Source organism: Anser brachyrhynchus (assembly GCF_964034855.1).
Source record: "Anser brachyrhynchus genome assembly, chromosome: 27".
Lineage (NCBI taxonomy): Eukaryota > Metazoa > Chordata > Aves > Anseriformes > Anatidae > Anser > Anser brachyrhynchus.
This window is the reverse complement of record NC_137720.1, coordinates 6882771-6900890: the sequence shown is the minus strand read 5'-3', so window position 1 is coordinate 6900890 and position 18120 is coordinate 6882771. Positions and strand designations below refer to the sequence as shown.

The following is an 18120-nucleotide window of genomic DNA, read 5'->3' as shown; positions in this document are numbered from 1 at the left end:
CAGCCCCCGCCCTTGGGCAGCGGGCGGGGCGGGGGGGCGGGGCCGGGAGGATGGTGGCGCATGCGCGCTGCGCTAGGGGTCCCCGGAGCTCGGCCCGTCCGCGTCGCCGTCAGGGTGGGGGGGCGGCGGCGGAGCTGGGGCGCTGCTCCCCGGGGGCGCGCGGTCCGTTTGGCCCCGGCCCCGCCCGCCGGCCCCGCCCCGCCCCGCCCCGCCGTCGCTGTGCCGACGGCATCCTGCCGCCGCGTTCAGCGCCTCGCCACCCCCTTCCCGGGGGGCTCCGGTAAGCGCCGCCGCCTCGTCGGCCCACTGCTGCCATGCCGGTGCTCCGTGTCCACCCCCCCCCCGGGGCCCTTTGCCGCGGCGGCGGTGGGCAGCAGGGCGGCCGCACCCCGCCCCCGTCCTCCCCCCCCGGGCTTCCGCCTCCGATGGGGCTGGGGGCGGGCGAGCTGCGGGCCGGGGGCCCGGGTGCCCTCCGCGTCCCGGGCCGGCGGCGGCCGCCTCGTCCGCTCCCCGGTGCCGAGCCGCCGTCCGGGAGCGCCCGGCCCCGCCGCTCTCCGCGGGTGCCGCCGAGCCCGCGGCACCTGTCTCGGCTCGGCGCTGCAGCCTCTCGCTCTCGCTCGTCTTCCCCGTCCGCGGGTGAGGCCCCCGCAGCCCCCTCCTGTCAGGTCGCCTCCGCGCTCTGTCCGCCGGCGGCAGCGGCTCCCCCTCGGCCGGGCCCGGCGCCGCCCCGGGCAACGTGGCCGAAGGGGCTCGGAGGCGGGGGGGGCTCGCAGCGGCGCGGCGGCGCCTTACAAGGAGCTGCGGAAAGTAAGCGGCAAAGGGTGGCTCGTGAAACGGTCCTGGCAAAACGGGAGGCGTCCAACCTGCCGGGTAACGGTGACACAGCTCGGTCACCTCCCCGGCAGGTACGCTGCCGCCGGGGAAACTGGGCTGAGATGCAGATTTACGCTTCGAATCTTTGAACCGCAGTTGCGTTTTAGAAAGCAGAGTTAGGTTGTCAAATATGCCCTGAAGCTGTGCTGCCAGTTGCGAGGGGCACACTGACACATTTCTTGAGAGAATCCGGTTTGTAAATGTAGGGAACTTAAACTAGGTCTTCGGTGAGTGTGGATTGTTTGACTCCAGCTTGCTCAAAGGCAGCGACTGTGTTTTACTGGGTTTCTGTGTGAAGTCATTCAGTAAAAGGGAGAGTGCTTAAAATCTGCTGAATACCTTTTTCTCCTTCCTCAGTTGTTCTGTTAGCAGGATGGCTTTCAGGGCTTTGAATCAGAATTTCAGGATTTTGAATCAGAATTTCATAGCCAAGGAGTTGGCAGGCAACTGCTGGATTTATTTCTGCAAGGGTCAAAGGGAGCTTCTGGATTGCGTAGATTGGTGTGATGTTCTGAGCTTTCAGCGTTCATTGGAGAAATGCTGAAAGAGAGAAAATATTGGGAGAAATAAACATTTTCAGTGGTGCCTGAAATTGTGGTTTTTGAGGCATCGCGTTTCTTAAGCTTCCTTCCCTCTTACTCTCAGATCAAAAATGTTCAAAACAGGAAGCTTGACTTGTACCTTTTTTTTTTGCAAGACTTTTCCCTGTTTAGTCCTCGTTTGGGCAACTGGGCTGCCAGCATTTTGTTAAAATCGTAATTCTGGTCTCTGTGAATAAGCATCTCTTAACTGATTGTATCTCTTGTTTGAAGGTTATTTGTCATTTACTATGTCAAATGTTTCCTCCGTTTTTCTTTCCTAATAGCCATGGCAATGACAGGCCCAACACCGTGCTCATCCATGAGCAACCACACCAAGGAGCGGGTCACAATGACAAAGGTGACATTAGAAAACTTCTATAGCAATCTCATTGCACAGCATGAAGAACGGGAGATGAGGTAAAAATCTTTCTTGCTTCCATTCCTGGATATGAGCCAGACACACATACTAACTGCGTTTAGTTGTCTGGATCTGGAGCAAAAATAGAAAATCTATGCTGAGCATGTACCTAAGCTCCTGAGATGGGTACCTGGCTGTGGCTTGGCATGAGCATCCAGAGGCAACTGCTGGATTTCTGAATCCCACGGTAATTTAGGCTGGAGTTTCTTCTGAAATAAATTGAAATGTGCTTGCAAATGCAAAAGTGATAGGACTGTTATCAATTTTTATTTTATTATTTAAAGTGTGTTTGATTATTTGACTAAGTAGAAACTAACCCTAAGATATGCTTGGCATCATTCAAATACAATTCTGAAGCTGAAAGCCAACATTTACAAGTGTTTGTCCCGCCTGTGTCTGTTCTGTTGCCTGTTCTCATTTTACGTACCTGGTTGTAATATTTAAAATCAATTTTATAGCATCAGTTTCAGCTTGGGTTATAAACTGTCACTGAGTTGCCTGATAAGGGAAGGTAATCTGAAAGGCAATGAAAGATTGCTGTAAGAGCTGTCACCTAAGGCTTACTTCTTGTCTGAGTTAACAGAACCTATCACATCTCTCTAAATATATTGGTCAAAATATGCCAAGTAATTTATCTGAGAAATATTATTTTTGTTTTCTTTTGGCTGGAACCCTCTGATTTGCTGAATACCCTCAAGCTGTAGCACTGGGACTTCTGGCATGCTCCCAGCTTGCCATGTAGTCTATAATCAGAATTTTCAAAAAGGTTCAGTGTTTATTTGACTGCAGACTTGCTGCCAAAAATCCAACTTGTTCCAAGAGGATTGCCTGCTAACTACAATAACTGCAGAAATGAGGAAGCAATTTAGAAATAAATACTATCTTGTGTACATATTTTCTCCAAAATTTCAAATTAATGAGAGCTTGAGGCCTAATCAAAACAGAAGATGTTACTGATTTAATTCCTTGCTTTGTCTTTGCATAGTTCTTGCTTTTTTATTATGAGTGTTAGTGTGTACTTCAAAAACCTCAATGACAGTTTTCTTCTAAAAATTTGAACAAACGTACTAAGGTATACTTCTTTTAAAAAATAAAAAAAAAGATTGATGTATCTGTGGCTCTGCAATTTGGAGTTTAAATGCTATTGATAAAATTTTCACTGAAGCACAGATAGGGCCTATTAAGGATGTTTAGGGGAATTTCAGCATCACTCAGTCATGCTGAGCTACTTAATTATGGGTGTTGCAGCAGCAGTCTTTTTTTGCTACTGGAATCACTGTTTTGAGTATGAAATTGGATGACTGGATACTTAAATAAAGGCAGAGCAATTTAAATGTGCCTGATTGTTGAAGCAATAGCTCAAAATATTATCACATCACAGCAGCTGTGTAGTGGCAGGAGACCGGAAGAGGATCTTGCAATGGATGACTTGCATAAAGACAGGGAATATTTTAGTACACTTGCAATGTTGTGCAAAACAATATGAGCAGGAGAGGAGTGGGGGGAGCAAAGAAAAAACCAAAACCACAACCCCAATTGTTCTGGAGTTTCAGAGCTATTAATGTGATCATCACTGTTGGGAAAAAGTTCCCACAGGGTAATAATAACGTATGATCCCTTAAGGCATTTCCCTCTCTTCCCCCCATGAAGTTTTATTTCCTTTCTTTCTTTGCTCCCAAATAATTTCTGATCTTCTAGGTGGGAGAATATGTATTGATGTGTCCTTTTCCCAAATATTTCGAATATCTCAGGTATTATGAAATAGAGAGTAACATTTTGCATGTAATGCGTCTGAGGTGCTGAGAAATTCAGTACAGCTCCACAAAGCTGTTTAGATAGCTAATTGTCCCTGGAATAAGTGAGACCTTGGTGATTCAATATTTATTACGGCTTTGGCCTTAAGTGACTTATCCAGCTCTCAGAGAGACAGGAACTGGATCTATGTTCCTATACAATGAGAATACATACTTGATTAAGACGTGAAGCTCAAGGGAGATTTAGATTATTGAAATTAGAATGGTAAATTGGCTAGAATGGTAAAACAGTAACACTAGATTATTCAAGATTAGTCTTGTAAATGATATATAAAGGAGAATCAGATATACTGTTACTTGCTGGCATTACATCCTCCTTTCACAGCAAGCACAGCCCAAAGGTGTTGGATATGTGCATGTGATTTTAAAAAAAATGTTAAAAGATTCAACTTTCTTCTAATTTGTCTCTTTTAGACAAAAGAAGCTAGAACAAATGATGGAAGAAGAAGGCTTAAAAGATGAAGAGGTAATTAATATGGGAAAATTATTTTAATGGTTTAGTAGTACAAGTGATTTGCTTATACACCTAGCATTTTTACTTGGAATTGCTTTGATCTGCATGGAGTCTAACTGCAGCCTTGTTATCTTTTCCATAAACTTTAGAAGAGAATCAGGAGGTCAGCACACGCACAAAAAGAAACAGAATTTCTTCGCCTTAAGAGAACAAGGCTTGGTTTGGAAGACTTTGAATCTTTAAAAGTAATAGGCAGAGGAGCATTTGGAGAGGTAAGTGTAGAAAAGATGACTACAAGTATTTTCAAATAACGCTGGTATTTGCCAAAATCTTATGTAGTTCACACAAGTGAAAGATAAATGTTGTAGGAACTGCAGAGTAGTTTTAGCTTAAGATGTGGTAACGTCTTTATGCCTACAAAATACTGGTTTAAAAACATTACATGCTTTAAAGGAACATTAATGCAGTTGAAAAGAACTTGATGGGCAACCTAAATACAAATTTGGCAGTGTACTTTCATTCTGATCTCCTGGGGCTGGTCTTCGAGAACAGAGGGGGCTGGAGGGTCACTTGCAATGCTCTGTTCTAGTGGCCTTTTTTGGAGAAAGTGGCTTTGGACCATCTAATTTAGGTGCGTGGTTGCTGAATGTCATCTCTGTTACGATGATTTAATCTCTTCCAGTTAAGAGAACTTGTTTGCCATTACCATATACTATGTAACGCTTTTTTGTTCTTATAGTCTGATAAGATTTCATGAAACAGAGGCCAAGGGCTTCCTACCCAAAACCGTGAAGATGTGTGGTGATAATACTTGGTTTGACTCAAATTTTTACATACTTTCTAGGTGCGACTTGTCCAGAAGAAAGATACGGGGCATGTTTATGCAATGAAAATACTCCGTAAAGCTGATATGCTTGAAAAAGAGCAGGTGAATAGCCACCTTAACTAGTGGTGCTACTGTCTGTGATTTAAGTGACTTTGGGAGGTAATTGTGATGTATGTGTAGAGAGGAGTAATGGGCATCTAGGTGTCTAGGTTTACTATCTAAAAAATTACATGGATTTTTTCCCCATTTTGTGTGGAGGAAATTGGACAGAAAATTGTTGTATGAACTCATAAGGACTGTCTTCTAGTGGGTTTGGTCAAGCCTTTTCTGTTTGCTTATTTATTTTATTACGCCTTTCCATGTAACAATGCTAAAGTTTGAATATATAGTTTTCCAATAAATGGGATTATAGTAGTGGTGACAGGCTATAAATAAATACTGTTGTATGTTGCTGAATGGTTGGAATAGCGTTTTAAAAACAACCTCTAATGCTGTGCTTAGTCCTCATGGAAGTTGCAATTGTAACTCTCTTCCAAGAGACTCTTCATACTGAAGCAAGGTAGGACTGAACCCAGTTTCTACTTGAAAGCATGGGGAAGCAGAGGAGTCTTCCGAAAACTAGGTCAGTCCTCAAATGAAATCAGATACATAAAGATGGTTGTATGTTCCTCCTCATCAGTTTGCGATGATACATCTGATGATACCTATATATGTAACAGTATGTTACATATGCTTTTACCATTACGTGTAGATGATTCAATACAGACATCAAATAGGTGGTTTACTGTGTTTCTGATTTATGCAATCAGATATAAATATCAAAGTGGTATGGCAACTAGAATTCCGACTCAACTGATGTACATAAAGTAATGGCATTTTCTGTTTTTAAGGCTTATCTTTGCTAGTACTTGTGGGAATATTGTCTGACACAATCATTTCTTGTTCAGCGCTGGGATGAATCTGGGAAGCACTCTGTGTGTTTCAAAAAATTAGGAACTGGTTTCCATTTCGGGAAGTACTCATTCAAAAAAACAAACAGCAGTGTTCTCGCACAGGAACTTTACGCAGCGCTGCTAAATTAGTGCTTGAGTCTAAATCTGTTGGAATAAGCTGAAGCTCTATCTTGAAGGATGAGTTAACTTTTTAGAATAGAGCTAGTTCTTGAGAGATCTAATTGTTAGAAATTTTCACAAAAATTTAAATTTTCTTCGTATAGGATTAAGCTGCTTATATAATAAACCATATGTTTCTCTTTCTGGATCTTCCCATGGTAATAAATTGTGTTTGGAGTGGTCTGTTATTTAACTAATTTTAAGACAAATGTTTTCATAGTATCACATGTACACTTCTGACTTGAAGACAACTTAGATGCTGTAAGAGTTGAAAGAATAAAAATGTAAATGTAGGTTATCTTTCTGTATAGAATCTTGTTGTTCAGGCTGGTAGTTTAAATTTCTCTAGCTTGATTTCTTGCTTTAAAAAATGAGGTTTGTGCATTCTTGCCCTTCTATATACGTTAACGTATGGCAGCAGAAGTCTAACAAGAAATATAGAAGTTATTCAAGTGTGAATGAAGGCAAAAGCCCCTGTAAACTTTCCAGTGGAAGCTTCAGAGCGTAAAAGGGTCTTTTGGATCTTGATCAAGGCTAATGTCGAGTTGGTGCTCATTGGGATTTATCAGATTTGGACGGGGGAGGGAAGAAGAAACAGTCCAGAAAAATATAGCAGTTTATTGAAAGCTCATCTTTTTTTCTGTCAAAAGAATATTTTTTGGATTTGTTCTTCAATGTTACCGTATTTTACTACCTGAAAATATCTAGGGGTGAAACTGTTGAAACTTAGATGGTGTTTCTGCCTTCATGCAGAAGTTTGGCTGCTGTCTTTTCAATATTTGATGCTTTTTAATATAATACTTGAATTGTCTGTGAAGTAAACACATCTTATAAAAAGACAGGCTTGTAATTAATCAAATGCATATGTATATCTACAGGTTGGCCATATTCGTGCAGAGCGAGACATTCTAGTGGAGGCAGACAGTTTGTGGGTTGTGAAAATGTTCTATAGCTTTCAGGATAAGCTAAACCTCTACCTTATCATGGAGTTCCTGCCTGGAGGTAATCACATGAAATGAAAAGGCTGCTTTTCTTTTCTTTTTGAATTTGTAATCTCTTAATTACAGATGCGGGCTGGGACTAGAGTATGTGTGGTTACTGTACACTGCTGTTTGTACTGCACATTTGTGAGGATACAAGACATTCCTAAAAATTTCTCTTTTTAAGAGTTAAGAGTACTAAGGTCTTCAGGTCAGGCTTTAGCTTATCTGCTTGTGTGTACTAGCTGCAGATGTTTGAGATGCAGCCTTAATAGTCTGCTAGTTCTTATTCTTACTCTTCGCTAGCTATCTGTAGAACCATCATCAGCTTTTGATTTCCTAACCCTTTGCTTTTAGCTGGCCTGCAGCAGAAACAATTAAGGTCCTTTTTCAGAGGATGAATGTTTGTCCTTGAATGCTAACACTGCTGTAACACTTAAGCTGTACTGAAAGCCTGTAATACATGTATGTGAATACAAACAAGAATGCTTTCTGAAATGACGCTGCACAAACGCAGTCTGTTTTTTTTGTAACAGCTCTGTAGCTGAAAGTATGTATTTTAATCAGTGATTCGGATGTATAGTCAAGAGTGGCTGTCCACAGCTGACTCTTGTTTAAGGGATGTTTCTATGCCGTTATCTCATCTCTGTGCTGTTTAGCTGTTTCAATAAACGTAATGCAACTACAATACAAGCCTTTCACATACAGTGATATGAAGGAAAATACAAGTTTAACTCTTGGAAGTGCTGGGAAATTGGATGTATTTCTTTATATTAAATCAATTTAGATTTCCCAAGGATTTCAAAGCTTAGTTCTTTTCTTTGTAAATGCCTTCAAAATCAGTGAAATTGGAGTTTGTGTGTCTGTATACAAAGTCATTTGTATTTACCTTTGCTGTTGGGGTGGGGTTGATGCTTCTAGGTGATATGATGACGTTGTTGATGAAAAAGGACACACTAACAGAAGAAGAGACGCAGTTCTATATAGCCGAGACTGTGCTAGCCATTGATTCTATTCATCAGTTAGGTTTTATCCATCGAGATATCAAACCAGACAACCTTCTTCTGGATAGCAAGGTATGCACTAACCACTGGCCAACGGCTTGGTAGTAGTAAATAGGTCTTGTAATTTTTAATATTGACCTAAACTAGTGTTGAGAACTGTGAAAGAAAACAGTACTGTTTTCATAGCCCTGTTTCTCCTCGTCTTTGAAGGCGTATTTGCCATATTGCTGGGGGTGGTGGGGAAGAGCCAGTAAAGACCACCTCTGCGTCCTGTTGTATTCATACCACACTTCTGAGTTCTCTTGTGACAGTTGTTTAAACTATTGTTGGTTATTTCAGCTGCAATTTGAAATACACAGTTTCAGTTCTCCCCTCTTAGTCAAAGATGTTTCCTTTTGGTCTCCCATCTGTTATGCTCACCCTTGCCAGTTACTGGGTACACGATAGTATCAAATATGAAGGATCTGAGTGCTGCATTAGTGAGACGCAGAGATATCTTCCTCTGAATCAGGATGTATTTCTGAAGACTTATTTCATCAGGTTACCTGATTGCTTCTAGATGGTTACTGGAGGTAGTTTACAGAAAGCTTGATTGTTCTGCTGTCCTATTGCTCACTACAAGTTTGCTTAAAATTAGCTTGTTTGGAACAGTGCCAACAATAAATAATTATATTCTGCTAGCCAGCAGACCAGCCAGCGCTGTTGGAATTACTGCTGTAATTCAGTATGTCTACATCTAGGCACAGATAAATTCAAGACTTCAGAAAGGATGGACATTTCGGTTACAGGAAAAAAATATCACACCTAATCAGTGTGGTGACAATATGCCCTGGGACAGATCCAAGCTGTTTCTTCTATCTAGCAGTCATTGCACAATCCAGGGACTACAGCTCCCTCTGGAGACATTTGCTTTCACTCTGAAGCAGTCAGTTTGCCCGAGCAGAGGCTTCTTGAAGTAAATTGGTGCTAATAAATAGTCTTTCTCTGGACAGTAGTGAAGAAAATACTAATAGCTTGATTCTGCGTGTATGTATCCAGTCTTATGCTAAAACGAGTAACGAAAAAGAGTGCATCTATTTATTACAGAAAAGTAAAGGGACTGGAAAGAAGTATGAAACTACTTGCTATGATAATTCTCATACTGTTTTTGTATTTTGGGCGTTTTTGTTTCTAGGGCCACGTGAAACTTTCAGATTTTGGTCTGTGCACTGGACTAAAGAAAGCCCACAGAACAGAGTTTTATAGAAACTTGAACCATAGTCTTCCTAGTGACTTCAGTAAGTTATTTGGCTTTGGAAGGGTATTTGCATACCTGCTCTTGGTGCCTGATAAAACACATTTCAATGTGAAGATAGAAGACTGCAGTTTGAGTGTAATCGTAACATTGCCTCTTGAAGTATAGCTTTGATTTTCTGTAAGACTTCTTTTATAAAAATAATCTCAGTTACTTTATTGTACACACATAGCTTCATTTCCAAAAGTTTGTTTTTCAGATGGATTCTGAGGTAGCCCTTCTTAACATGCATAGTAAACCTCAAACGAAAATTTGGTGCAACTCGTAGATGCTAGTTGTATCACACGTGTGACTTGAATTAAGAAATGTGCATGTAGTCTATGAATATTCAGTCATTTTTTCAAGAGGAATAACTTGGAGTTTAGCAATTGCCTCCTAGAGGCTGCTGACCACTCTGGTCTGCCTCTGCATGCACCTTTAACTTGTGCCAGGTAAACTGAGCAAGGCAAGGCTGAGGCAGGTTAGCGTGTTGGTCTATGCTGATGAGCATGTCGGGACTGTAACCCCTTACTGGCACAGCTGAATACAAAATGAGCTGTTTGTCCGGGCCCCAGCAAACTTTTTGATCTTGGAAGGGCGATTTTCTTAAGTAGTGCGATGGATTTGGAGTAAAAAAATATATGTGTGTTGGATGACTGGTAGGATTCATTCATCCATATTCCAATCTCCTTTAGCTTTCCAGAACATGAATTCCAAACGGAAAGCAGAAACATGGAAGAGAAATAGACGGCAGTTGGTAAGTGACAATTTACCTGTTTTGAAATGATCTCTGAGCTAATTGCTTTCAAACAGTACATACAGTTAAACAACAGGCATTAATCCATGTCAGAATTTTGAACAAGGCTGGAGTAAAAACTCACCTCTTTCTTTTTAAAAGAGGAGTAACTCTTGTTTGTCCTTCATCCAGCTGCTGAACAGCTGTGCCTGAGATAGTGCTGCTGTAATTGTTACATTAATAGCTGATGCCTCCTAGCTGAAACTAATGTTTTTTGCCATTTGCAAGATAACAATGAGCTAGTGATCCATTTTGAGGTGTGTGTATATATATAGACAAAGGTACCTTTACCTATTTCCCTGGTGGTATTTTAAGACTCCTTGAGGTAAGCATGTTGTATTTTTTTTCTTTACATATTTTGAAAGAAAGCCTTTAATCAACTTTGACTATCTTATAGTGATCTTACAGACATAAGGTCTTACAGATCTTATTTTATAGGGATCTTACAGACAATCTGATGTCTTTCTCAAAATAACCATTGTTGCTCAAGTTCCACTTCCATAGCAGTAAGTTTTCTCTAAAGATATGTAACTGATGTTATTTGTTTCAGGCTTTTTCTACTGTGGGAACTCCAGATTACATTGCTCCTGAAGTTTTCATGCAGACAGGCTACAACAAGCTTTGCGACTGGTGGTCACTTGGGGTCATCATGTATGAGATGTTGATCGGTAAGAAACAGGCAATGCCTAAGTTCTTAGGAGGAATCGTGGTGCAGGATATCAGTTGTATTTATGTGTTTGGGATCAGGATCTCAAAGCATCTGCTGCTTGCATAGTTTATGAGAAGTCTTCTGACTGTTGCAGCGTAGACTTCAGTAACTAAAAGAATTATTTTTGCTTTTTACAAGATTGCATTTTTATTTTCAGGTTATCCACCTTTCTGTTCTGAGACTCCTCAGGAAACGTACAAGAAAGTAATGAATTGGAAAGAGACACTCACATTTCCTCCAGAGGTTCCAATATCTGATAAAGCAAAGGATCTTATTTTAAGGTGCCATTCATATGGTTTGCCAGTTAATACAATACTAATTTTGTCTTGCAAACTGTTCTATAGCTTCAATAGCCTGCTTCACATGGGAAAAATGATTGACAGCTACATATTTAGTTAAGCACATTAATCAAATGCTGAACTCCCTAATCAAATACATTTGTCTCTCAGTGGAACTCTTGACTGAACTATGCTAAAAAAGGAGCACCCATGTAAGTGCTGCTAGTCTGGCAAAATGTGAACATTTCTGCTTTTTATTTTGTCTACAAGCTTCTCTTGGAAGTGACTTACTCTTTTTGCCAGAGCCAGCTTTTTAACATAGCAAGAGTTTTGGCATTGCGTGTACTGGAGCATACGCACATTCTAATGCATGCTGACTCTTTCATTTTTATTTCTACATCCAGTATTTTCAATCACTTATCCATTCTCAGGACAAAAATATAAATGTCTAGCTTTTCAGACTTTGTGTGTTCTCCTAATCTATGCTTGTCCTGAAACAGAAAGGGCACATTATCCAGTTTTGAAGGAATACTGCATCTTAATTGCAGCATTTGGCATGATGTTGCTAAGCACACTTCATGTGTTGTTTCTGAAGTGGCAGTTCTTAGCCTTTTCCATGTATATGTTAGGAAACCACAGTAGTATCAGTTTGGAAAGCCATTCCATTTCTGGATGGAATGCTTTCATTTTTCCTTCATTTTCATTCTTCCTTCCATCCCAGATTTTGCTGTGAATGGGAGCACAGAATTGGTGCATCTGGTGTGGAGGAAATAAAGAGTAACCCATTCTTTGAAGGGGTTGACTGGGAGCATATAAGGTAAGATGCTTTGCAGAAAAACTAGCTGCTGGTCCTCCTGTTCAGCAGGAATGAACAACTTGACTGATGTTTATCATATCTAGATGTGGCTGAGAATATTTTTGGCCTTATCTGAAGCTTGCTGGAGGTCTAGGCGCCTTCTGTCTTTGAGTCTGTTAAGAAGTGGGAAGCATATGAATCCTGCTTTCTCCTGCCTTTGAAATTTTGATGCTGAATCTGCTCTTATTGGCAGGGAAAGACCTGCTGCGATTTCGATAGAGATTAAAAGCATTGATGATACCTCAAACTTCGATGAATTTCCAGAATCTGATATCCTTAAACCAACAGGTAAATGCTTTTGATTTTTCCTCTTCTCCAGTAGAATAATGTGACATTCCTGTTATTCTGAGAATCACACAATCCTACCAGTGAGATCCTAGGGTGTTTTGTTTTTATTTTTTTAAGCATGATTAAATTGTTAGCTGGTAGTCTTTGATGTAGGGGTGTGCAGGCTATTAATTTGGGTACTGGGAGTTGGGATGCAGACTTGTGAGGGAATTGGAAGCCATTTGAGAATGGGCATCTCTAAGAAGCAACAAAGCTCCCAGCAAATTCAGATTTCAGCAGGACCTTTGAGCCCAGTGCTGCAAGTACCTCCTTGCACTGGCTAATTCTTGCTAGTAGGTCTAACAGTTAATATGGGTGGGAAGAGGGTGGGACAGATGGGGACAATATGTTCTGGTGTAAATCTTTAAGGATCCTTGTATTGCACATCCAAGCATATTCAAACATTTGTCCAAGTGTTTAAAAAACACACATTATTGCAGTTTTTGATTGGTGTTGTAGAATGAAACTGAGTGCCTACCTCTATGATACTTTTTTTTCTTTAGAAGCATTCTTCCCTGCTCTCCATCCAGTGTTTTGTGTGAAAATAAACTGCAGTCTCCAAATAGTAATTTGTTTTTCCTATGTCTTTCAGTGGCAACAAGTAACCATCCAGATACTGACTACAAGAACAAAGACTGGGTTTTTATCAATTATACATACAAGCGTTTTGAGGGCCTGACAGCCCGAGGAGCAATACCATCCTATATGAAAACAGGAAAGTAATTAACCTTTACCTAGGACAACTTCTGAACCATGGAATTTTGTTTCTGTACCTTGGGGTTTTTTTTAACCCATAAAAGAACTTTTTATCTTTTTTATTATTATCATTTTCTTAAAGAAAACTTGAGGGCTATCGCCTCTTGGAGACGACTTCAAGACCCTCTTTTGTTACACACTCTGGCTGTTACTAAGGATTTGTTCTTTCTGCACCATTGAAAACTTCCACAAAATGTCATCTCTGCTGCAAGCATGTTTTGCTGCTTCAGGAGCAAGAGTTTTGAGTTTTCCTTTTAAATTCTTTGCCAGACTGTACAATCCATCAGGAGATCTGAGAAGGCCTTCACTTTGACATTGCAAAGCATGTGATGTTTATATGGATGATTTTGCCAGTCCTGCATTAAGTAACATATTCAGTCTGCCAGTTCTACCAGCACTGTTTTCCAGGTGGACTTCAGTATAATGGCAATAAAGCAATAATTACAGCTTGAGGCAGACAATTCTCCGGTAAACTATCTAGTGGAAAGATACAACATGTATTGCCTTAACTTTAGTTTGTAATAGTGTTTTTTTTATAATGCTACGTGGAATCCTCTTCAATAGCCTTTCTTAATTTTGTTGCAGTGGCCTCAAGTTGCAGTGCACTTTACTTTTGGTACTAAAAGTGACCCTCAAGCCATTTAATATTTTTCTAAATTAAAAAAATTGCGCAACACTTTTTTTTTTCCTATACAGTAATAAGAGAAACGGGCCACTTCCTCCACCAAGCACCAGCAGTTTTCAGTTGCTGTGTGAAAAGATGGATCTATAAGCAATGCAGATAATGAAGACTACAGCTAATAACACAAGTGGATCTGGAATAAGGGCAGCGAAAAGGGAGGAGAACTCATTTAACCTGATCGTTGGTAGTAGGCATGCTGGGTACAGCTGGGTCAGCCATGAGGTTTTTGGATCCTGATGCTGCCAACTTTTGGCCACTTTTAAGATTGGCATCTTCATCTTTTTTAGACAAAACTGTCTTCTGTGGCCTTTTTGCTCTTCGTTTTGAGCAAAACAGTATTAAATTATTCCATAAGTCTTGCTGACCAAGGCCTCCTTGATTTCCTTTAGAACTCCTCTTGCTGTCGTGACTGAACCAGCTGTCCTTGTAGTCCTCTGAGACAGTGCTTCATGGGGTCAGCTTTGGAGTGGTGGGACCCACTATGTTCTTCTTGGAATTTTGTCTAATGCAACTTATAAAAGTACATTCAGTTATGGTCAGGATGCTCTCCAGGAGAGCCCCAAGGTGCCTTTCCTTGCCTAAACATCTCTGAGAACATCGCTGCATTTTGGGAAGGAGGATTCTGCCTCAGCTGAGCTTTTTATAATGTTGATTAATTTTTATAATAATTTATAATCATGAGCATCCGTCGTGTAGTTAACTCTGCAGTTCCAGTGGCAGGTGGCATTAACCTTTGGGCCTGCCTGGTACTAGCCTGTAATTTGCAATTAGAAGTTTTTAAAACTTTGAGGTTTCTAAAAGCATTTATCAATTTGAACTAAGATTCTTGATAACTTTTATTGGTGCTGAACACTAAAGGCATAGCACAGACAGAAAAGCTGTTTAGAAACAAAACAAAGCTGGAGCAGTGTTTCATAGTAATAGGAAGGCTTTCAGTTATGTTTAGTCCTAACTTTCTAGATTAGGAAATTGAAGAAAATAGGGTTTGTTATGAATTTTTTTTTGGTGCTTTTAGGGAATTTTCACCTAGATGTCTTTTGAATTGAGTGCCATCATGAAGGACTGACTCGGGGGGACAGAAAGCACTGTATATAGCTAAGACAGGGTGATAACTCATTAGCATCATCTCCCTAACCATCTCCTTGTGCTTATTGTGTGTCCTAGGAGTTAAATGAATTGCCGTAATTAGATGATAGATACCACATGGATCCTAAAAACCTGAACTGCAAGAGTAGCCTTAATAGAAGTACGAGGAATACTGTAGTCAGTAGCAATTACTCATATGAATAAGGGCTAACTGGGGTAATGATTTATAGGATCAGGCTTTTTATCAGCTAGTCAGTAATACCCTACTCTACCCTCTTTATCTTTCATGGAGGGCTGATAGCTACTTCTCGAACTGTTCTCTCTCCTTATCCTGCAGTTTCTTTTAACCATTGGAAAATGTTGCTTTATAAACCACTGGAAAATTGAGAGGTATTAATACTGAAATGCTTAAAAAACAAAACAAAACAACAGCTTAGTTACTGCCTGAAAACTTAACAAAGCAAAATCTTTTAAAATTGCTGTGGATTAGGAGTAAATGATTTTGAGACAGTAGCTGCATTATAGCCCTTTAGTAAAGGGACTGGAATTTTTATTTATAAATACCAAAGATAAGAGAAACTATACAATTATAAGCTGTGATAATGTGCTGTGAAAGCCTTCATAGTAATATGTATTTTGCATTTTTAGTGTACACGTTTTAAGGTCTTCTGAAACCTCAGATTGTTCACTTTTTTTGAGGTAAAAAGGTGAAGTTTTTCAGAAGTGCAAGCAACAGTTGGGTACCTCATTCCTGTGTCTTTCAGTAGGAGTTGGATGTCTGCATATAATCCTGTGAAAGCCTTGGACATCACTTTCCAGTGGTAGGTGTTGTATCTCAGTTGCATCATAAGCCTGCTTCCTATTACAGGCATTTACCAACAACCTGTTGTTTCCAGGATCCTTATTTCACTGCTAACAGACTAAGATTTTTGTATACCTCTTCCCTCACCAGTGTGTTAGCCAAACATTTTTATTAGCTGCTGGCTTACGTATTGATGCATATTGTCTTATGTATTTAGTTCTTTTTCAAGCTGCAAGCAGGGTTTATTTGGTTTATTTTTGCCCTTTTTTTTTTTAGCTGGACTTCTAGGAATAATTCTAATCTGGATTTCCAATGAATCAGAACTTGAGTTTTGATGCCAGTTCACCTTTGTATTATGCCTAACACAAAACTGCACTAAGTGTTTCTTATCACTGTGCCCTGATTCTGCCTTAACCCTATAATTTGAAAAAGTGTTCTGTAAATATTTAAAAACTGTTACCAAATTGCACTGTAAAACTTGGCAGATGTATTGTGTGATGCTGGAGGAGCCAATTTTTTATGGAACAATCTCTACATTGTAGTGTGTAAATAAAATCCTCTGAGCAAACACAATTTTGCTAGCGTGTTTTGTTTTGTTTTGTTTGTTTTTTACAAACTGGAATCCTGAGGGAAGGAATCTTTCTTTTTGATTATCTGGCAGACTTGAAAGTGGTTTTAGGCTCAGCTGTTGGGGCATAAGACTACAATAGTAGACCATGTTTGCAGATTGCATTTCTAAAAGATGCAGAGCTGACATAAGGGAACACCCTATTAAAGAGGGAAGTGCTGATCTTGTTACTATCTACCTCAGTAACTCCATGAAATGCCCCCTGGGCTTCCTACAGCCTTATTCACAAATGCTACCTTATTCACAAACTCCACCTCCTTTCTCAAGCTCCACTGAAAAAACTCTTGAAACACATCTAACACTAAAGAAGGGAATAAAAGGCAGGCCTGTTCCTGCTTTCCTGAACAAGGTAGAATTGGAAAGCTCCTTTCACAGCATATTAACCCAAAATAGCACTTTCATATGTGCTGCATAGTTTGTGGGTTAAGTACCCCTGTCTCGTACCTGTGCTATGTGCTGCTTTTAAGACATCACTACATCAAGTTGGCAAACTTTCTCGAGGCCCTCTCAGTACAAGGGGTAGCAATACTTCTGTGCAGCTGCTGGATGAGGTCACTGCCAAACCAGCCCTGCTCTGTATGATTCAATATACAGCAAAGACTGGGTCACAAACCACATTTACTTTATGAAGCAAGGAAACACGACCACCTAGTGATCTACCCCACACCCATTCTCCACATTTAAAACAACATATAAAAGAGCCTAAAAAGCCATGTATAATTTATATTTTAATACACAGAAGAAACCATACATCTGTAGGAGTTCATAAATGCCATGGTCAACATTTCAGTATATCTAGAATAAGACCAAATGTTTCAGCATATCTAGAATAAGACCAAATGATGTTGTACCTGAATGGTGTGTAACTGAAAAAAAGGACAAAAAGCAAATGCTTATTTCCTCAACTTGACGCAGTGTTCCAATGGAATTCACTCTACTAAACAAACTAACTAAAATGCATCTCTAATTACTTGGAAAAGCCAATAAAGAACACAGGATTTTTGGAGTGTCTGCAAAACACTGCACAGAAGACAGATCACTCCATCCCCTACTATAAGTGCAATTGATTACACAGTACCAGAAAGTTCCTACAAGACACTGACCCTTTAGCCCTTAGGCAAGGGCTTGTTTCACTTAAGTGGCTGGGGTCACTGTTTCTAACAAACTGTCTGAATCCTTCAGGCCTAGCTAACACTGGAATCAAGGACAGACAACAGTGAAATTTGTTTTGGCAGAATACAGCACTAAGCTGTCTGATGATCAGCTTCTGATTCCTTGACACAGTCCTGGAAGTATAGGGTAGTGCTCGACAACGAGCACATTCAGGTCCTTAGAGAAGAACAAATGTAAACTCCAAGTAAATACCACTACACATTTACTTAAAACTTACACTGCTGTAAAAATAAATAAACACACAAAAAATAAATAAAAAAAATCCATAGGGCCTGGAGCTAAGCTCCATCACTGTTGGAGCGACAATCTCACAGCACTGCCTTTACTCAACTTGTGGAACATCTCACTTACTAAAGGAAGTAGTGGGTTTGGTCTGGCCCTTAGCTAGATGATTAGTGTGCCACATCTTCCTTTCTCTACTATAGGAATACAAATTAATCTACAGCAATAATGGAAAGTGATTGCACACAACTTAAACCACCTCTGTGCAGACACTGAAGGACACTTCTCCAATAACACATGGGCAGGACTTTTCAAAAGTAGTCATGTGGACCCAGGCATCAAAACCCCTGGGATTCCCAGGAGGGCCTGAAGCACTTTTGGAAATCTTCCCATAGGCACTTATGAAAATAAGAAATCTATTTGCTGCACTTAGGAAAGAAGCTAACAACAGAAACACTGCAAATAATGGA

The 18120-nt window shown here is 40.4% G+C and overlaps 1 protein-coding gene across 2 annotated transcripts; it reads left to right on the top strand.

Moving 5' to 3' along the window:
• The first annotated feature begins 35 nt into the window (after positions 1-35).
• Positions 36-16200, top strand: STK38 (serine/threonine kinase 38). Of its 2 annotated transcripts, none has more exons than XM_080569619.1 (14): positions 36-280; positions 1739-1871; positions 4101-4152; positions 4290-4412; positions 4985-5068; positions 6957-7080; positions 7980-8134; positions 9237-9339; positions 10031-10092; positions 10682-10799; positions 10998-11121; positions 11840-11935; positions 12168-12262; positions 12894-16200. In XM_080569619.1, the coding sequence occupies exons 1-14, from the start codon at positions 61-63 to the stop codon at positions 13022-13024; spliced, it is 1620 nt and encodes a 539-aa protein (XP_080425745.1). In that variant the 5' UTR covers positions 36-60; the 3' UTR covers positions 13025-16200. The 2 variants fall into 2 exon arrangements, with proteins under 2 accessions (XP_080425745.1, XP_080425746.1); XM_080569620.1 differs by lacking the exon at positions 36-280 and adding an exon at positions 507-905.
• Positions 16201-18120: the final 1920 nt, after the last annotated feature.

Bases quoted from the DNA above. Each gene is read 5' to 3' on its own strand.
- STK38 (XM_080569619.1), top strand. From the start codon at position 61: ATGCGCGCTGCGCTAGGGGTCCCCGGAGCTCGGCCCGTCCGCGTCGCC. The intron at 281-1,738 runs GTAAGCGCCGCC...CTTTCCTAATAG, and splicing joins CCCCTTCCCGGGGGGCTCCG to CCATGGCAATGACAGGCCCA. The intron at 11,936-12,167 runs GTAAGATGCTTT...TCTTATTGGCAG, and splicing joins GTTGACTGGGAGCATATAAG to GGAAAGACCTGCTGCGATTT.